This window comes from Pan troglodytes, chromosome X (genome assembly GCF_028858775.2).
Source record: "Pan troglodytes isolate AG18354 chromosome X, NHGRI_mPanTro3-v2.0_pri, whole genome shotgun sequence".
Classification (NCBI taxonomy): domain Eukaryota; kingdom Metazoa; phylum Chordata; class Mammalia; order Primates; family Hominidae; genus Pan; species Pan troglodytes.
The window spans coordinates 16,138,966-16,160,099 of NC_072421.2; the positions used below are offsets into that span (position 1 = coordinate 16,138,966).

A 21,134-nucleotide genomic window follows, 5' to 3' on the forward strand; every position below is an offset into this window, starting at 1 on the left:
TGACTTAGGGTTTCATACATTGGCATAATTCCAAAGTTTGCATCTTTTCTCCCCTGATTCTTCCCTTGGGGTGGGCTGTCTGCATGAGCAGTAGCCTGCCAGCACTTGGGAGGGGCCGCACGCAGTGTGTTTACTTAGGTTGTGCGCATGCTCATTTGAGGCATTTTTCTTTTACCAGTCGAGTATTCTTAGAGGAAGGTCATATACCAGTTAAACTCCATTATTTTGCCTCTTATTGCGCATGTTTGACCCCAGTTGCCCAACTCCTGAGATCATATCAGGAAGCTGTTGATCATCAGCTTCAAGTATTTTCTATCTATTGGGAGACTGCCGTTCCCTGGCACCAGCTGCGACCAATTATTATTTTAGAGAGACGGTTAACAACTGCCTGACTATTACCTGACGGTCACCTAATATTCCTGGGTTGGGGGTGGGGGATCTCTCCTGCCCTGCTCATGTCTGCCTAGCTACCTATTCTGACAGAATCTGTCCCTCATTTTCAGTGCTAGGAGTAACCACTGCTCAGATGTTTGGTGGGTATCCTTTCAGACCTCATTCTTAAGTGTATCCAATCATATACACAAATATGCACATTTACTACTTGTTCCCACACACAAAAAATGGAATCACATTATACACACTTTCTTTTGCACATAACCATATACCATGAGCACCTTTTTATTTTGGTGAAGAGTTATCTCATTTTTGAAGGGCTATGTGCTATTCTATTGTATGAGTGTGCCATAATATATTTAATTACTCCTCAACATTGGGAACATTGAGGTTGCTTTCATTTTATCATTATTACAAACAAAGAGTTTAGTGAACATTCTTCAACATGTATTTTGGTCTTGATATCTCCATAGGATATTTTTGTTCATCATTATTCATAACAGCAGAAGATTAGTAGCAATTTACCTGGTTAAATAAATTATGTTTAATTCCTTCCATAAGAAGAAATAATAAGAGGGAATGGTATTCAGCCATTAAACATGATGCTGCAGTAGAAATGTAACCGTATGGGGAAATGCTCATGATATACCATTAAAGGAAAAATAAAAGCAAATCTCAATATAACAGAAACCCTATTTTGTTCAACTTATATATGTGGGAAATAAGATCAGAAAGTACAAAGAAAAATGTATTTTGAGTGATAGAATTACAGGTTATCTTTAGGGTGGGTTTCTGAGTAATTTTATCTTTACTTTTTTGTGTTTTTCTATATTTACCAAACATTTTGCATTGAGGTTTTGCTATATTCAGTTAGATATTATTTTTTAAATGCTTACAAACCATAAGCAGCCTCCAGCTAAGCCCACACATTGAAAGGAAGCAAAAGTTCCAGAAAACTGAGGCAATCGACTGAGACTCTGGGTGGCTTCCGTGTCCTTCATCAGCCTGTACCACCACGGCTTAAGGTCTGTGTTGATGTGTTTTCCCTGGCAGGTATGTTCTTGATGACCAGTATGTCAGTTCAGTCGGAACAAAGTTTCCAGTCAAGTGGTCAGCTCCAGAGGTGTTTCATTACTTCAAATACAGCAGCAAGTCAGACGTATGGGCATTTGGTAAGGATGTGGCCACATACGACCTGGCCCTGTTTCATAAGCTTACTTCCACAACAGGAAACCACAAGAGTAGCAACGTCCATTTTTAAAGGGCCCTTGAACACTTACGAAGTTACACATATAGCCTGAGAGAAGCAAGCTGTTGAAGAAGGTGATTTATGTTCTTGGGTTTGGTATTAGGATGTCTTCTACACATCTTGTAATTTACATCCTGCTAGCACTTTCTCATAAAATCAAAAGGGATAAATCTACTCAGAGGTTGAGGTGGAAGGATTGTTTGAGCCCAGGAGTTCAAGTCCAGCTGGGGCAACACAGTTAAGACCCTGTCTTTAGAAACATCAAAGGCGATGAAAGTTTTTCCAGTGAAGATTTCAAATAGTTTTTTAAAAGGAGTCATTGAAAGCTAAATCTGAGTTTTTGCTGAGCCCCAAACGTTGAAAAGACATCAATTTTCTGCATGAAAATAATGGGATAGCCATTCCCTTCTGCGCTGACCAATTCTTAGTGTAAACACCACACATGACTTGGTACTTTCTTTGACTCGTGCCTAGTTTCAAGTAGTCTCCTCTCTGTTAAAATTTATATTTTAGATTGGGATTGGCAAACCACAGCCCAGGACCAGGTCAGTTGGTTTTTGTAAATAAAGTTTTATTGGAACACAGTCATGCCCATTCATTTATGTATTATCTATGGCTCATTTTGTGCTACAACAGCAGAGTAGAGTAGTTGCCACAGATACTGCATGTCCCAAAAAGTCTAAAATGCTATGTGGCCCTTTATAGGATAAGTTTGCTGACTCTTATTTTACTAAAATATCTATATTAAAATTTAGTAAAGGTCATTAGAAAAGGGAAACAATTCTTAAATTGTGACTACATTTTCTGATATTTTTTCTATGTTGTGAGAATATCAAGGCTATTTTCAATCACTGTCGGATGGACCCAGGATAAGTAATCCAAATGTGACTGAGACCTATTTCATGCCTTAGTTCATAAGTGTAATTTGATTTACTGCTTGTCACCTACAAGACTGCCTTTGAAAAGGGGAAAATTTAGTTATTTATTTCTCTATGTGACACAATTTTTAAAACTAACTATTCCCTTTGTAAAAGTGGCATTGTTCGTTGTTTTAAAAAAAAGATAATCAAATACACACAGAAAAAGAAAAAAAAAAACACAAAGATAGCATTTTGGTGAATACTTGATGCCATGTTGTACTGATTAACTTTTGTACCTTGTTGTCAAAATTAGTTTTGAGGCTGAGTGCGGTGGCTCATGCCTGTAATCCCAGCACTTCGAGAGGCCGAGGCGGGCAGATCACTTGAGGCCAGGAGTTCAAGACCAGCCCAGCCAACATGGCAAAAACTCGTCTCTACTAAAAACACAAAAATTAGCCAGGCATGGTGGTGCACGCCTGTAACCCCAGCTACTCGAGAGGCTGAGGCACGAGAATCGCTTAAACCTGGGAGGCAGAGTTTACAGTGAGCTGAGATTGTGCCACTGCACTCCAGCCTTGGCGACACAGCAAGAGGCTGTCTTAAAAAAAAAAAAATTAGTTTTGATAATCATGCATCAATTATAAGTGATAGCAAAAAATCAATGCCCTAATTTAATAATTACAGCTTGTTTTTGACCAAAAAATAGTATTACCCAGCTTGATTATTTACCGTAAGCCATAGAAGTTGGCCCCAGATATTTTCCAGCTGTTTATAAACACTAAATTCATTCTTAAACAATACATCCCAGTGAGGATACCCAAAATGAATCAGGGCCTCTGATAGCAATTCCCAAAAAAGAACCCCACAGACATTTTGAAATAAGTGTGTAGCCTTCCAAAGAGAAAGTTATGAGGAAACTGCATTCTTTTGGATTGTTGTTTTAGACTGTGTGATTTAAAAGAAAAAAGCAGCCATAAAATTTATAAGGTTGCTTTATTATAAATATTTGAAACTGGCTGACTGTTGAAATTTTCTGACCTTGGCCAGCACAGCACAACCGCCACCATTTAGAGAGCACTTGAAACATCTCAGTGCTCTTTTAAGTGCTTTACGTGTTTTATCCTATTTAATCCTCACAGCAAGTCCATGAGGTGCAAATACCCCATTTTATAGACGGAGAACCTGAGGCTGAGAGGGGTTGAGAAACTTATCCCACCTGTAAGTGACAGAAGTCAACTTCAAAGGCCATGTCTAACTGATCCCAAATGCCATCCTCCTGACCACCATGACCAGAACCGAGATTTCTTAACCTGGGGACTGCAATTTCCTGGATGAGTTTTGGGGGACTGTGAACATCCTGAAACTGAACACAAAAATGCTGTGTATTCACTTTCCCAAAGGCGGCCAGTGGCTTTCATCAGATTCCCAAAAGGGTGCCTGGCCCATATGAGATTAGGAACCACTGCAGCAATAGAAAGGAGAATGTTGTCAATGATTTTATCTCGAAATTTCCACTGAAGTGTAATCTGATTGTGCAATAAATTGTTGCACGCAGCTGCCAAAGCCGAGAGACGGAATGGGTGAGGACATCAACCACTCATTCATAAGGGTTGGGGCAGGGGCTCGCTACACAGGTAGTTGTCACTGTGAGGCTGACAACTCACACTTCACAGGACTAGCGCAAGAATTGTGTCTTGGCCCCAAGAGGTTCCTCCGTGGCTGCCCTTGCCATTCACCCACTTTCCAGCAAGCACAGATGTACAGGTATCAGGGAACATGGGGAAGAAACCCCAGGCTCCAGAAGCAATGGCACAGGCTCACCTTCCAAGCTCTGCTCATTTCGCTGGGACTCATTTCCCAGGGATCCCTCACTCTGACCCATAGCCTTCCTGACCTGTTGTGTGAAACTCACTCCACAAACCCTGTACTTTCTGATAACAGCTCTCTTCCTTTTTTATCTGGGCCACCTCTTGGTGTGGTGCAGGGATCCTGATGTGGGAGGTGTTCAGCCTGGGGAAGCAGCCCTATGACTTGTATGACAACTCCCAGGTGGTTCTGAAGGTCTCCCAGGGCCACAGGCTTTACCGGCCCCACCTGGCATCGGACACCATCTACCAGATCATGTACAGCTGCTGGCACGAGGCAAGTGTATTCTCTGGGTGGGCTGGAAGGGGTCTCAGGCACATCCGGGGTGATTACTGCATCACCACTGGGACAAAGCTTTTTTGAGGGAAAGCAACTGGTACAGAGCAGGAGAGAATGGTCCTCAGCCCCTGCCCTAAAATGTTTGTAATCTAAAACATGCGGGTGCCAAACAATTTACTGAACAACTTACATACAGCAGTGTTCTAAGAACACTACAAATATTAACTTACTTATGCATCAGGAAACACACTGAGGTAAGTACTATCATTGCTGAAACTAACAGAAGAGTAAACAAGGACTCAGAAAGGTTAAGTGACTTGTCCAAGGTCACATAGCTAGTAAGAAGTAGACTAGCTAGTGCCAGCGTCCCTGTTCTTAACTGCAACACTATGGAGCTCCTCAAGTAGAAAATAAGTAGCAGAAAACATCTAACCACACGTAGAGAACACATAATGGACACTATCCCGTCTTCTCTCCCCCTGCCTCCCAAACACTGAATAAAAGCATTCCATGCAGGTAGAAGATAAGGGTATCTTATGGGGAAGACATGGAGCTGAAGCTTCAGGGGATTAATTTGCAAAGCATCCACTAAGTTCATAGAACTAATGGAGGTTGTTAAGGAAGTATGAGGCTCCATTTGTGCCCTCACTGAACTCAAAGTCTTAACACACACACACACACACACACACACACACACACACACACACACACACACAAATAGGACTGAAAACACCAAGCAGTTTATAATTATGTGCCCAAATTAGAAAGACAAGGTTTTTGCCATAACTTTCAATGGCAAAAAACGTGATTACTTTTGCACCAACCTAATACAAGAAGCGCTCAGAGGAAAGAGAAACCAGCTTCCTGAGAGAAAGCAGCTTCTTGAATGCATTGGTACCTGAGCTGAAGCAGGAAATCTCTACAAAATTTCCTAAGTATGTGAGTGGAGACATTGTAAAAGGGTGTCCAGGTGAGAACAGCACAAGCAAAGGTGTGGAGGCAGGAACGAACATGGCACGCTAGGCTGGTGCTATCGTTGGAAGGGCTGGAGATAAGTTTGGAAGAGTAGGTCTGGTTCAGGTTCTGCAAGGTGAATAACAAGGAGACAAGTGAGAGTTTTGGTTTTTGTAGGCGATGAGGAGCCACTGAAGACTTTTGAGCAGTAACATGATAAAAGGAGGCTTTTGAGAACATTATTCTAAGAGCCCATGTTCATAATCATTATATGGTACTTCCTCAATGGCAAAGGGCCTAATGCTGCATTCATTTATTCACTAGTAAAAGGCAAATTGGTGTAATGGTTAAGCCTGTGGGTTCTGGCATCAGAATACCTGGGTTGAATCCTGTCGTGATCACTTACTTGTTATATGACCTTGTACAAACCTCCTATTATTATCTCTGTGCTTCACTGTAATGTAATGCTTACCTCATAGAATTTTTGGGTGGACTGAATGAATTAACATTATAAAGGCCTTAGGACAATGCCTGGTACACAGTGCTGTTTTTCTGTTATTAATATTGTGTGTGTGTGTATATATATATATATATATATATATATTTTTTTTACAAAGCACCTATGCACCAGGCAGTACGCTTGGTGCTAAGAATAAATTGACACACACAACTTAAATAGTTTCTAAACTCTTGTACCGGAGCCTAGAGTCCCACTTTGGAAGAGTTGCTCATTGCATCACATAACAATATTTTTCGTTTAGCCTTAAATTATCACCTGGAATATGAGCACTCTGTAATTTCCCACCCTATGGCATTTGGAACAGTATATAAGGTTTCCACACCTTTTTCTACCCCAAATGTTGACTATGGGAACTATGGATATGGACAGAGATATGCAGACTACAGTGGCCAACAGAGCACTTATGGCAAGGCATCTCGAGGGGGTGGCAATCACCAAAACAATTACCAGCCATACTAAAGGAGAACATTGGAGAAAACAGGATGAGATGTTAAAGTAACCCATCTTGCAGGATGACATAGAAGATTGGTCTTCTGTTGATCTAAGATGATTATTTTGTAAAAGACTTTCTAGTGTACAAGACACAGTTGTGTCCAACTGTATATGGCTGCCAATTAGTTTTCTTTGTTTTTACTTTGTCCTTTGCTATCTGTGTTATGACTCAATATGGATTTGTTTATACACATTTTATTTGTATGATTTCATGTTAAACTTCAAATAAATGCTTCCTTATGTGATTGCTTTTCTGTATCAGGTACTACATAGCTCTGTAAAAATTTAAAGTAAGCAATAATTAAGGCACAGTTGATTTTGTAGAGAGTATTGGTCCATAGGGAGAAACTGTGGTCCTTTATAAATAGCCAGCCAGGGTCACCCTCTTCCCCAATTTGTAGATGTATTCTATGCTCTTAAGGTTTCATCTTCTCCCTGTTAACTGAGGTTTCTACCACATTTTTGAATAATGTTCTTTCCCCTCTGGTTATCTGAAGACTGTCCTGAGAGGAAGACATAAGTGTTGTGATTAGTAGAAACTTTCTAGTAGACCATGTTTCTTCTGGATTGTAATAAAATTGTTAGTAGCTCCTTTTGCTTTGTTCCTGTCTCTAGAAAGCCATCTTTGAATCATTAATTACTTTGGCTTTAATCAGTGGTCACCTAGAAAAAGCTTTGTAATCATAACACCATGACTTTAATTCTTGATAAAAATTCAGATGCACACAGGAAGTCTTAGCACTGTAAAACTGGTAGGAGCTATGGTTTAAGAGCATTGAAAGTAGTTATAACTCAAGGATTTTGGCAGAAAGGTATGAGTTTGGTCAAAAGTTAGATTAAAATTTGAAATAGCAGCAAAATAAGATTTAGTTGTATTTTGTTTTCTCACAGCCACCACAAGACTGAACAAAATATTTTCTGTTTGGGCATTCTGAGGAAGCTGTATTACAGTTAACTGTTAATGCTGTGTGAGTTTAGAAAAAGTCTTGATAGTAAATCTAATTTTTAACACAGTTAGTGCATGAACTGAGTAGTTAAACATTTCCATATTCAGAGAGGAATAGTGGAAAAGGTATCTTAGGTGCGTTACTCAATCCAAATGTGACTGAATCATTACAGTGGACCCTCATGGTGCATTGAAAAGAAACCGTTTTATATCCAGGTTTCAGAGGACCTGGATAAATAAAAGCTTTGGATTTTGCATTCAGTGTAGTTAGTTGGATTTTGGGACCTTTGCCTCAATGTTAGCTACTGGGATTGGCATATGTGTTCACAGGCAGAGTAGTTGATCTCACACAACGGGTGCTCTCACAAAACTGGTGTAAGTTTCTTATGCTGATGAGCCCCCGCTTTTTTTAAATTTGGTGCCTACAACTTTGTTACAATGATTGTACTTGCTGGGCTATCAAGTTAACAATGCTGTTGGTCTTTTTTGCTGCTGTTTCGCTATTTGTCCTTACACCTAGGCCAAGTACCAATGTTAGCTGTTGGAAGGGATTCTGTTTATTCATTCAACATGCAACTATCTAACTTTAGGGAATGGAAGGAAGTTCATTTTTAAGTTGTGTTGTCAGTAGGTGCAGTGTCTAGGATAGCGAATCCTGTAAGTTCAAATTTATGATTAGGTGACAAATTGACATTGAGATTGTCCTTTTCCCTGATTAAAAAATGAATAAAGGCTTATTAAAGAAACAAACAAACAAAAATATTGTGTCTAAGATTATCAGGCAGCACTAGAGGGTCAGACTAGGTCTGGGTAGAGTTGGTCACAACCAGGCTGACTTAATGCTGTCACCTGTCAGATGAAGAAGAGCAGACAAGGGTTTTTCAGTTGAAGCCCAGAACCTCCCTGGCCCTCCCTACTCTAGCTCCTGGGAATATGACTGCACCATAGGATGGACAGGGGCCCTGAGTCGGGAGGAACTGCCTTCTTCTCATGGTTGGTTCATAAAAGCATGTGAATTGTGGCAGAATCTGTGAAGAGGGGTTTGCACTGAGACGACAATATCCAGTTAAAACATTGCACCTAATGAGCAGAGCTTATAGATTTGGGTTTTCCCTCCTTTTTTAGATTTCATTTTGTGACTTTCTCAATTCATAAAGAGATTGAAAGAACATTCACAATTTTCATTAGATTTTGATTCATCCTTCTGGTATTTCTGTATGCAAAAACAAGCATATGTATAGATGTGTGTTTTCTTGCTTCCCTTTCTCTCTTACAAAGAAAAAGTAGCAGATGAACTTCTCCTCTCCATAGGCGTTGCCTCACTAGCAATGTAAGAGGGTACCTATTTTCTTACAACCTCACCAATGGAGTGCATTGTCAAGCTTTTTGAAGAATTCTTGCCAATCTGATAAGTGAAAGCTTGATGGCATCTTAGTGCAGCTTTAATATATATATCTTTCATTATGAGGTTGAGCCTCTTTTCATGTTTTTAAGGGTCATTTTGTATCTTTCTGAACTATCTGTCATGTCTTTTTTCTTTTTTCTATCAGGTTTTAAAGATCTCTTTACAAATTAGGGAGAGTAATACTTTAAGTTATCAGCATTATTTGATTGAGGGTGGGTGGGGTTTCTTTTCTTTTTTTGACCATGCAGAAGTTTTTCTTAATATAGCTGAATATATCAATATTTGTTTTCACTGCTTCTGGAAATTGTCATAGATAGGCTTTCTCATGCCCAAATTATAATGACTTTTGCCCGGATTTTCCTCTAGTACTTTTATGATTGCATTATTTTCCATTTATGTTTCTGATATAGTTTGTGTTTGTTATGGTATATGGTATTAAATATGGCTCCAAATATATAATTTTATGTGACTATTCTGTTGTTGGCAGCCCTATTTATTAAAAGACCATCTTATCATCAGGAATGAGATACCACCTTAATGGTGGTGAAATGCCACCCTAATATTATACTAAATTTCCATATGTACTTGAATCTATTTGGAGACTTCCTCTTCTGTTCTTTGGTCTCTTTGTTAATGTGCTAGCACCACACTGCTCTGATTCTGTAGAGACTTTATGATATGTTTGAATACTAGGTAGGCTAGCACCCCTCATTGCTCACCTTACTGTATAATTTCTTAGCCATTTTTACATATTTTTTAATTCTATAAACCAAAGAATCAATTTATTTAGCTTGAAACAAACTCATTCATATTTTTGAGGAGATTGTATCTAGTTTGTATTTTAAGTTGGGAAATTTGACATCTTTATGATACTGACTTGTCCTAGTCTAGAACGAGGGAAGCTTTTTTTTTTTTTTTTTTAAGACAGAATCTTGCTCTATCACTCAGGCTGGAATGCAGTGGTATGATCTAGGCCTACTGCAACCTCCACCTTCCAGGCTTAAGTGATTTTCATGTCCCACCCTCCCGAGTAGCTTGGACTACACTTGTGCACAACCACAGCTGGCTAATTTTTGTATTTTTAGTAGAGACAGGGTTTCGCCATGTTGTTCAGGATGGTCTCGAACTCCTGGCCTCAAGTGATCCACCCACCTCAGCCTCCCAGAGTGCTGGGATTACAGGCGTGAGCCACTGCGCCTGGCCAGGGATGCTTTTTTATATAGTCAAGTCTACATTTGCATTTTTCAGCAGTGTTTTAAAGTCGTCCCCATTTTAGAGGGGCAGACTTTTTTAGTGTTTTATTTTGGTGGTGTTGCTATTATAAATGGGGTTTTCTCTTCCATGATAACTTCTAAGTGGTTACTGTAGGTATATGTGAAGGCTATTGATTTTGTATGTTAATTTTATATCCTGCTCTCCTAGTGAATTCCTTTATTCTTTAAGTCTGTTCTAACATTGATACTCTCAGATTTTCCAGGTATACACTAAAATGTTTGCAAATAAAGAGACTTTTTCTTTTCCAATTATTGGGGCTCTAATTGTTCTTGCTTTCCAATTGCATTGGTTAACACCTTCAACATAATGTTAAGAGTGATTATTATAGTGAGCGTCCTTGCCTTATTTCTGACCTCAATTGAAATGTCTGTTGTGTTTCCACATTTTAAAAGTTGCTAGCTTTAGGACTTAGATGTAAATATTTTATATATTTTATCATTGATCATAACTCTCATCATCTAAAACATTGGGTTTCTTGTTGTTTTTGTTTAGCTTCCAGAAAAGCGTCCCACATTTCAGCAACTCCTGTCTTCCATTGAACCACTTCGGGAAAAAGACAAGCATTGAAGAAGAAATTAGGAGTGCTGATAAGAATGAATATAGATGCTGACCAGCATTTTCATTCATTTTAAGGAAAGTAGCAAGGCATAATGTAATTTAGCTAGTTTTTAATAGTGTTCTCTGTATTGTCTATTATTTAGAAATGAACAAGGCAGGAAACAAAAGATTCCCTTGAAATTTAGATCAAATTAGTAATTTTGTTTATGCTGCTCCTGATATAACACTTTCCAGCCTATAGCAGAAGCACATTTTCAGACTGCAATATAGAGACTGTGTTCATGTGTAAAGACTGAGCAGAACTGAAAAATTACTTATTGGATATTCATTCTTTTCTTTATATTGTCATTGTCACAACAATTAAATATACTACCAAGTACAGAAATGTGGACATTTGTCTTAATATTTCAATGTTTTCAAACTTCAGTAGGCATGATAATCAAATGCAGAGTTTATGAAAAGATTCCTAGAAACTACCTCCATAAAACCTGGCGGAGGAGGTCTGAGTGCAGCCTGTGAATTTGTATTTTTAGCAAACTCCCAGATGTTACTGAAGCAGTTGTTCTGAACTGCCCTAGGGGACCTCATTATATGGTGGGGTATCATTAGGTGGTCCATTACCCAATCCAAATGGCACAATTCTCGTCTAATATCCAGATTAGTACAATGACTCTTTATGTCATGTATAAAACTAAAGTTAAATAATATTAAACAATACATTAAATATGTTCACATAAAGCAAATTTTTTAAGATGCTAAGGTACAATTTCTAGAATTAATTACATTGTTGCTTTCTAATCATCTTTTTTATTTTATAAGTAGACAGTTTATTTGGGTCAAGTTTAAGGATTATAACCTGGGAGCAAAGACTCAAGTTGCCTGGAATCTACACTTTGATTAGCAGCAGTTGCAAGAGGAGTTGTAAAGACAAAAACAAAGGGACAGAGAGTGGGCTGATACAGAGTTGTTTGTCAGAAATTTTTATTTATTTAAAGAAATAACATTGGTTATTGATTAGATATATATCATTATGGTTTAGGGTATGAGATATAGTGTCCAATGTGGTATTATTAGTTTAATATATATCTACTTGTGGCAATAGTGAACAGTTTCAAGAGATGAATACATAATTTAAAGGGGGAGAATGACATAACTGCACGTTCATTTCAATGTCTGAGTTTGATAACCAAAAGTACTTTCATTTTTTAGATAAAAATTTTCTATTTCCCAAGTCTCAAGACCTGGATACAAAATGTAGAGCTGCAGATTTAAGGCCTGAATGGCTGGAGTAGCAGGTGTTACCTGCACATTTGTGAACATTTTACCAAGAGAAAAAAGGGGAAAGTGGAGATTCTCATGTCTACATGTGTACTCAATGAACACATGTTACTCTGATTAGGTTTGTGGGCCCCATGGTCTCCGAATCAGTTTCAGGTCTGAAGATAACAAGAGTCATTGAGGGAGATAAAACGATTGATTGTTGCCCAGTGAAGTTGGTAGAAATTAGGATGAACTATGTATGACATGGTGCTGTAAATTCTTCTACTTGTGGACTAATTTTGGTGACCATCTGTCTAATCATCTTAAATCCTTGAGTTTGGGGATCTGGGGCTTCTGGCTAGTTTGATAACTGAAGTTTCTATTTCAGTCTGCTATCTTAACACAAAAATACAGAAGTACTATTTTAGCTTCTCATGCCTATTACTAAATAGTATTTCACCTTTAAAACAGTACCTGCGGATGCCCTTCTTCACGGCCTGCTACTGAACCCACAGGTTTTAACCTCTTTCTGAGTATTCCATTGTCTTTTCTATAATGTCAAGAAGGGAGAGACAGATTCTGTAGAGGGCACCATTACAATGAAGAGACACCCCAATTAAACCCTGCTGCTATTTTCCAGAGATCAGTCAATAATCTCTCAGAGACACTTATATCCTCTCTCATCCCACTCTGTCCTTCAGCCACCAGCTAGTTTCAATGCTCCCTCTTGCTTGTTTCTTGACATTTCATTAATAATTCCTTCATTTCAACACAGAATTGACACTCGTTAACAGTCTTCTATTTTTTACAGAGGTACACAAATCTCAATTTATAATTAAATGTAACTCAAAATAATCACCAGGGCATTTGTATATTTTATTTTTGTGGGGTTTTTTTTTTGTAGTGTTGACTGTATGCTAGGTTCTTTCCTACCCAAGAGAAAAGAAAGAATAGGTGACCCAAACCCTCTTTCTCAATGGACCCACAGTCCGATGGGGGTGCCAGCCTTTCCTGCACCAAAGACTGTTTCCCCACTCAGAGGATGAGCTCATGCACAAGCTGCATCTTTCTGGTCTCCCTCTTGAAGATTTTTTTTCCTTTCTTCTTCTTATTTTTGTATATTTACCTTTTAAAAATAATCCTCTTTATAATAAAATACACGCTTGTTGCAAAAATTGTTTACTATGAAAAGAGGCCAAAGCCCTGCTTAGAAGCCTAGCTGCAAAAATCAAGTCAGGCAGCAATTTAAGGTACCACTAGAGGTTTATCAGAAAACAAGTCCAGTGATGCTAGGAGGAGCCAAGTAAAAGAACACTATTCATAGTATTTCAAACGTGCACAATGATTTTTTAATGCTGTATAACTGTGTTTAGCGGTGATATGCAGAATTTATTGTTGTTATCTTAAACCAAGTGTCTGCCTACACTCTTTTGGCAGTGAAGAAAAAGGAAGACTATGTGGTAAGAAACTTTCCCAAAGGGCAGGCTGCAGAGCAAGTTCAGATAAATCACTTGCTAGGTAAAATCCAACAGATGCTCCCTCGTCTTGCTGAGCATTTTCTGACCTACCAGAAGTCAAACACAAAGTCAAGAGGGTCTGGCAAAACTCACCTCATATCTACTTGAGTTCATTAAGATTCCAACACAGTAGATTTAGCAAGTTGAGTTTCTCAGTTTTTATTCTATCTTGAGAGTGGGTTTATGAGGAGGAGAGATTGGACCTAAGGCCCCATCTTTACCTAAATGTGGAGGGAGGAGGGTCTCAAATTAGGAAGAATAGTTCATTGAGAGACACCAGAGAAGAGGAAGCTAGCACCTGCCCTTTCTGGCCTGATCACTATGTTTCTCTGGTCTGTGAGCTCCACAATGGCCCTTTTGCATTTGCAGTTTCATTTAATCCTTGCTTCCGTATAGCTGAGGGTTTGGCAAAGTTTGTCTGTAAATGGCTTTGTGGGCCATGCCGTGTCTACTTCAACTACTCAGCTCTGCTCTGTAGCATGAAAGCAGCCCTAGACAATATGAAAATGAATGGGTGTGGCTGGGTTCCAATAAAACTTTATTTATGGACACTGAAATTTGAATTTCATATCATTTTCATTTATCATGAAATCTTATTCTAATTTTTTTCAACCACTTAAAAATGTAAAAATCACTCTTAGTTCACAGGCCAGACAAAAACAGGTGGTGGGGTGGCCGGGCGCAATGACTCAGGCCTGTAATCCCAGCACTTTGGGAGGCCAAGTCAGGCAGATCACCTGAGGTCAGGAGTTTGAGACCAGCCTGGCCAAATGGTGAAACTGCATCTCTACTAAAAAATACAAAAAATTAGCTGGGTGTGGTGGCTCACACTTGTAGTCCCAGCTATTCGGGAGGCTGAGGCAGGAGAATCACTTGAACCCAGGGGGCAGAGGTTGCAGTGAGCCAAGATCGCGCCACTGCACTCCAGCCTGGGCGACCGAGCAAGACTCCGTCTCAAAACAGAACAGAATAAAACAAAACAAAAAAATGTGGTGGGCAGGATTTGGCCCATGGGCCATTGTTTGCCAGCTTCCGTCCTAGGCCCAGGCACCGGTCCCTCTTTGTAGAGTCTCCATCCTTTCAGAGGATGCTGCTACACAGGAGAAGGACCACAAGCGTTACCTGGTGGGCACAGTGAGGACTGTTCTGGAGAAAACCCCAAAATTAAGTTACGGAAATAAGCAGGTTTTTCTTTCTGTGTTACAGTTGGACACTATGTCACATGCACATGGGTCCTTTGCCATGTCTGGGGAGGCTCTTTTGAAGGTGTTAGATGATGAAATTGGTTCCTGCAGAAATTATTCTTGCACTGTGTTGAACCACTTCATAAAGATCTTGTGGCAACTACAAAGGATGTTTAGATAGCAGTAGCTTGACAGAAGATTTTCATGATGTATTAGAGAAGATGGGACATATGCAAGATAAAAGAAAAAACTGTCTATGAAATGGTTGCTTAGCCAAGGAGTAAATTATATTGTATGTTGCCCCAAGCTGTGGGCCCAGTGAATGGCAGGATGATGCAGATGGTGATGTGAAATGTTGATTGTATCTCGTAAAATAACAAAGAACTCTATCTCTGCTACCTGGGTATCAGATAATTAAGACATCAAAGAGCCTCAAATGACCCTTATTTTGAGGTTATTTTATAGATTATGAAAGTCATCTTCCCTTCACTTGGCTAATTGATCCACCATTACCATAGAGAATTTATGAAGTACAAAGTCATTGTAACATTATGCTGGTCACCACATAGAATGAGTTAATGCGTAGAGTTTAGATATGTTAATCTATTTAATCTAGTTTTAACCAATCTTCACGTATCTAAGAAATGCTGTGCTCACACTGGGGTAGTGACTGAGAAATATAAAAGCAGCATCAGGTTTGGTTCCTAACCTGATGGTGTATACACTCTGTACACAACTTTTTTGGGACTAGTTTTACAATTGCTTTGTACAATAAAGCAATCTGAGGATTTGCAATATATCACGAGACATTTGGAAGGCCAGGAGCCCCAGACACTCAGATGATAACTTTGTTCATAGAACTGAAAAGCAGACAAAACGTAAAGAAGCCCCAGCACATAAGTAAGCATAAGGAGTGTGTAAATCTAGCATTTATTGAGTGTCTGCTTTGTGCTCAGCACTACTCAAACACTGTGAGCAAATACAAAAGATTTAAGAGACTGGGTACCCACTTCAGAGGGTGAACATACAGTTGGAATTTCCATTCACTCCACAGTTAGAGAACAGTAGAAATGAGTTTCTATCAGGCATGCTCTGGGAGTTCACGGAGGCCCCTGGCTCTAGTTTTGTGTTGTCAGGGAGATGTTGATCAAGCAGCTTGGAAGTGAAAAAGCAATGTCCTCTACCTGTTCCCTGGATTCTTCTCTCTTTAGACCTGTCACCTTGAAGAAAGCATGATCGATTCCAAACATAACTGTAGGCAAATCACCATAGTACTTGAACTGAGTTACTGTGAAGAAAGCATGTCATCCTTGACAATGGATTAAATGAAAGTGAGCTAATGCATGCCATTCTCAATCCTTGCAGCTACACCAGTTCCCAGGCACTGTCCTTACAAGTGATCCATCCATATTCCATACAAGGTCCAACACTTGCTCCAATATTGAAAACAATATCCTTGTTTTCAACTTCAGAAATTCAACGACATTTACATTTAGATTATCCCTGAACAGCCTGTGAGACCAAATACACACTTTCCCTAATATACTCTAATACAAAATCCTTATTAAGAAACAGAACAGAAGTCAAATCCAGAGACAGAAATAAATACTGAAAGCAATGTCAATGAAGATGCTCTCTCCTTGGCCATGTTGTCTTTGGACAATTTTTTTTCTGAACAGAGTCATAGTTTTGACATTTAATGATATCTTTATCATCTTATATTTTCTATACCATGAAATTAACATTTACATACAACAAAATCACCTCAAGAGGAAAAACATAGATTTTTCTAAAAGGAAGTCTGAACATCATCAGTGTTTTGGAATCCTGGATTATTTTCTCCTTTGCTAGTATCGACGGAGGCATAAGGATTTTCTTCACTTCTTGCTTTATTTTTCCTGTTAAATAGAGCAAGGTTGCCTTAATATACTTATGTTAAAATCAATCGGACTGATGAAAATCAAAAAGTTTCAGGGCAATCTGTGTTAAGGAGGCTGGGAGGGAGGAACAGGAAGTTTCATAAACTGTTGATGTGAGTATAAATTGGTACAGCCGCTATTGAGGGCAATTTGGCAATATTTATCAAAATTAGCAATTGCACGTATGCTTTCACCCAGCTTTCCCACTGCTAGGATTCATCTTAAGGGTATATTGGCATACTCAGGAAATTACCTATATTAAGCCATCACTTTTTTTAAGTAAACACAAATATTTGGAAACAACATAAAAGTTCATCAATAGATGACTGTTTATCAAAATTACAATCCATTCGTGAAATGGGAAATTATACTGCCAGAAAAAAGGAGAAGTTTTTTGTGCAACTAATGTGTAATGATCTCTAAAACACATTAAGTGGTCTGGGTGTGGTGGATCACACCTATATAAATAAAAATTTTAAAAAAACATCAAGTGGAAAACAAAATATGCAGAACATTGTTTATAGCCTGCTAACATTTGTATACTGAAAAATGAGATATACATATGCACATACACACATATATACACACTAAAAAAGTATATATTTGTATACGAAAAAGGAGATATATATATGTCCGAGAAAAAAGAAAAAAAGACTATATATATGTGTGGTGTGTGTGTGTGTGTGTGTGTGTGTGTGTGTATCTCCAAGGAAGTGATAATTTTGTTTGGCTTTGGGAAGAGAACTTGGAGGCAAAAAGTGATAAGGAAGACTCTTCATGTTCACCTTTGTATTTTTTAATTTTAACCATATGAATGTATTACATATTGAATGCCTAATATTTTAGATGGAGCTATTTTGGAGAAACGAAAAATCTCTATAGTGAAGAAAATTGAGCAAAATAGACTAGCAAATATAGAGATTCAATCAAGAATATGTTTAAACAACCTGAGGTGTGCATAGAGTTTTGTTAGGTGCTATAAAATATTAACCTTCATTCCATAAGCCCAGCAAGAGTCAATTTCTTAAGGACAGAAGAAAAACATCTAGTAGCAAAGCAAGACTAGAAATCAGGTCTCTAGTAATTTAAATCCTCAATGAACTTTGATCTTCAGTTCAGGAACAAATTAGAACGTGCCTAACCATGAACTAAGAGAATGACATAGAGTCTGAGCTACCCCATGAGAAATAAAGCTGAGTAAAGAGTAGCAGTTTGGGCAGGGCACGGTGGCTCACGCCTGTAATCCCAGCACTGGAGGGCGAGGCAGGCAGATTGCTTGAACTCAGGAGTTCAAGAAAAGCTTGGGCAACAATGACAAAACCCTGTCTCCACAAAAAATACAAAAATTAGCTGGGTGTGGTGGCACACCCCTGTAGTCCCAGCTACTCAGGAAGCTGAGGTGGGACGATCACTTGAGCCTGGGAGATCGAGGTTGCAGTGAACTATGATTGCACCACTGCACTCCAGCCTGGGTGACAGAGCAAGACTCTGTCTCAAAAAAACAAACAAACAAACAAACAAAAAAACCAAGAGTAGCAGTTTCAAAGAAATCTCACAGCCCATTCTTGAACAATTTCACGGTTCAAACCCATCAGCAATCCAGTCTCCAGCAATCCAGTCCCCACTTTTAGACTGAAAAGGATTCAGCAGTGAGAGCAGTGAAAACCATTCCCTGAGCCCACCCATACCTGCTGAGTTTGCAGTGCCTCTTTGTAGGAGGGAAATGACACTGTGGCTGGGATGGAGTTTACTAGGGCATGCTAATAAATCCCAGGCCAGATACTTACTGTGTGGGCTTACTAGGAAGATGAACTGCTGATGACATCTAGTAAATTTCTAGGGAATGCATCAGAGTATTTAGTTGCAAAATTGTCCAACTAAGTAATTGGTCTATACAATCTACCACTTACTGAAAATTTTCCAGTTACTGTTCTCTAAATCTTTCTATTTTTGGATAGTTAAGTCTAGGAAAGGCCACTTACTTCTTTCGATCTCTGATCCCAGTGAAGATCAGGATGACAATGCCAACCACTATCACTCCCATCACAACTCCAAAAACAATCAGCCATATGGAAACAGGGGGCTGGTTAGGAGGTCCAAGTGTTGGCTGTATCCCCAGGAACTCCAGGCTGTTGTCATTCAGACGGAAAGCATCATTGATACGGCTCCGGGACTTCCTATTTGCAAAAGCAAAAAACAGCAAAGGGGACACTTAGACAAAATAAAATTGCATGTAGTTATTTGCTGTTTATATCATTGTTCCTGAAAGGATATAATAGAGCTTATCATAAGAATATACACCTAGCCAGGCATGGTGGCGCATGTCTGTAGTCCCAGCTACTTGGGAGGCTGAGGCAGGAGAATCGCTTGAACCTGGGAGGCAGAGGTTGCAGTGAGCCGAGATTGTGCCACTGCCCTCTAGCCTGGGTGACAGAGCAAGACTTCATTTCAAAAAAAAAAAAAAGGAATATACACCTAAAATCATAATAAGAGCAAAGTAAATAGGTCTAATTAAAGATATAAGTCTTTGACAATTATGCATCTTTCATGCCTTGCAACCTAGATTAGGTTCATCAACAGCTCCACTGGAAAATTGAGTTGCAAGTGTGGAAATGTATAAATGGTTGGCATTTATTCATTTGTGACTGCTGTGTTTAAGGGCAAAGTTAACATATTTGGCAAGAATTTCCCTTCTGTCAGAGTACATCTACAATGACTTTATATCAAATAATGGAAACGGATAATTGGATACACCTCTTCTATTATACAAATGAATCAGGTCCTATGACCAAGTCTCTATAGTAATATTTTCCAAATAAAAGGTATTGGCATTTGGAGGTAGCACTGGGGAGGCACATAAGAAAGGGACCTTTGCCAGTTTCTTCAGCACTGGGATGGGAAATGGCTTACTTTTATGGAGGCAAAAGGATAAAGATTGTTTAAAGAAAAAAAAAAACCAATGATATGGAGAACATTCTGGATCAAAGACCAAAGTGTCTGGCATCTCATCTTCCTACCCTTGGGTATAGCCCAGGTCAGGAGGTCAGAGTCCACCAGAGAGAGAGAGAGATCAACGCAGAATTAGTCAGGTAACCCCTGGCAACCTCAGCCAGAAAAGATCTGAAAAGAGTCATCCTGGAAGCAGAGAGTCTGAGGTCCCCTGTAGCTTGCAGCTGAGTATCCAGGAAGGCTGAGCTTTTTCATAAAGATCTCAGCCAGAAGTTTTTCCCAAGACAGACACAAGTCTTCTGGAGGAAGTGAGTGAGTCTCTGGGCACAGTTGGGTCATACACTCCAACCAAGCCAGATTTTCTAGGCACACCCTGCCCAGCAGGTCTTAGATCTGCTTCCGAAGTTAAACAGGACTCTGATGCAGCTCGAGAGGGCCACCTAGTGAGCTGCCCAGAAGCAGTAGGTATATTAAGCCTTTTTATAATGACAGGAAACCATCTGCAAGGTCAATCCATTCTTCACTCCTGCTGTCTGTTGTGGGAAACAATTGAGGCAAATTGGACAAACTGTTTCTTCTAAACATTCATTGCAAGTCCCTCACCTAGCGTAGAGGCCAAGCAATATGTAAGGAATCCTGTACTTGCCTACGTTGTTTCAGGATTTGGGCAGTTAAATGAATCCTACATCAAAGTCCTGAGAGCAAATGATGGCAATACCTGTCCATGTCCCTTCTGCACTTACTATTTTCCATGCGTTCTAGCCAGACTTTCTTCAACCAGCACCTGCTCCCCTTTACCAGAGAGCATTCTCAGACCACAAGATCTGCCCTGCCTACAGGGCTGAAATGCTGGGGAATTAATGCCACCTGGAAGCAGTTCTCAGCCAATAACTGATGGGAGGTGGTAAATAAATACCCCAGCTTCCTCAGCCCTCTGATGGGACGATTCAGGTGCACATTCTACACAGTCTCTCCACATTTCCCAGCAGGACTGAGCTCTAGTTGCCCATAGTGGTAACTTGCTTGATAACATGTAATCTATAGTTTTCCTTCCCTTTTGTAAGGGCCTACATCTGGCGGAACTCAAATCAAGATTATTCCCTTGCTGTGGGATCCTTCTGGAATTACGTGGAGTTTGTAGCATGAGGTAACACATGTAAATGACTCAGAATAATGCTTGGCACACAGGAAGAACACACAAAATACTGGTTATTGTTGTTGTATTTGGTAACCCCCTCACCCTTAGATGAAAGTAAAATGTCACCTGATGGCCTTTTCAACTTCAGTTCTAGGAATGATGTCAGACACATTTTTAGGTGCAGTGACAAAGAAATTAAAGGAGATTCTTGGTTTCAAATTAGCCACTCGCACATCCTCCTCCCTGTTGAGAAACAAAACAAACATCTTCACTTGTGGCACAGAGGACACAATAAAGAGAATGAAGACTTCCCCTGCTGGTGAAAAGGAGATTAGAGAGAGGATCACAGGAAAGAGAGACATGGGGGAGG

General features: G+C 39.4%; 2 protein-coding genes across 4 annotated transcripts in view; one reads left to right on the plus strand and one right to left on the minus strand.

Annotated features, from left to right (window-relative positions):
* Window positions 1-11,182, plus strand: part of BMX (BMX non-receptor tyrosine kinase) — a 55,823-nt gene extending 44,641 nt beyond the window's left edge. For both annotated transcript variants that reach the window (XM_016943454.3, XM_063804829.1), the window contains exons 17-19: window positions 1,447-1,565; window positions 4,487-4,644; window positions 10,732-11,182. In XM_016943454.3, the coding sequence (XP_016798943.1) occupies window positions 1,447-1,565; window positions 4,487-4,644; window positions 10,732-10,806 (352 nt within the window). In that variant the 3' untranslated portion in view covers window positions 10,807-11,182. The remainder of the gene's footprint in view (window positions 1-1,446; window positions 1,566-4,486; window positions 4,645-10,731) is intronic.
* Window positions 11,183-15,669: 4,487 nt separating this feature from the next.
* Window positions 15,670-21,134, minus strand: part of ACE2 (angiotensin converting enzyme 2) — a 40,296-nt gene continuing 34,831 nt past the window's right edge. For both annotated transcript variants that reach the window (XM_016942979.3, XM_016942980.3), the window contains 3 exons: window positions 20,891-21,007; window positions 18,660-18,854; window positions 15,670-16,656 (listed from right to left, as the gene is read on the minus strand). In XM_016942979.3, the coding sequence (XP_016798468.1) occupies window positions 16,548-16,656; window positions 18,660-18,854; window positions 20,891-21,007 (421 nt within the window). In that variant the 3' untranslated portion in view covers window positions 15,670-16,547. The remainder of the gene's footprint in view (window positions 16,657-18,659; window positions 18,855-20,890; window positions 21,008-21,134) is intronic.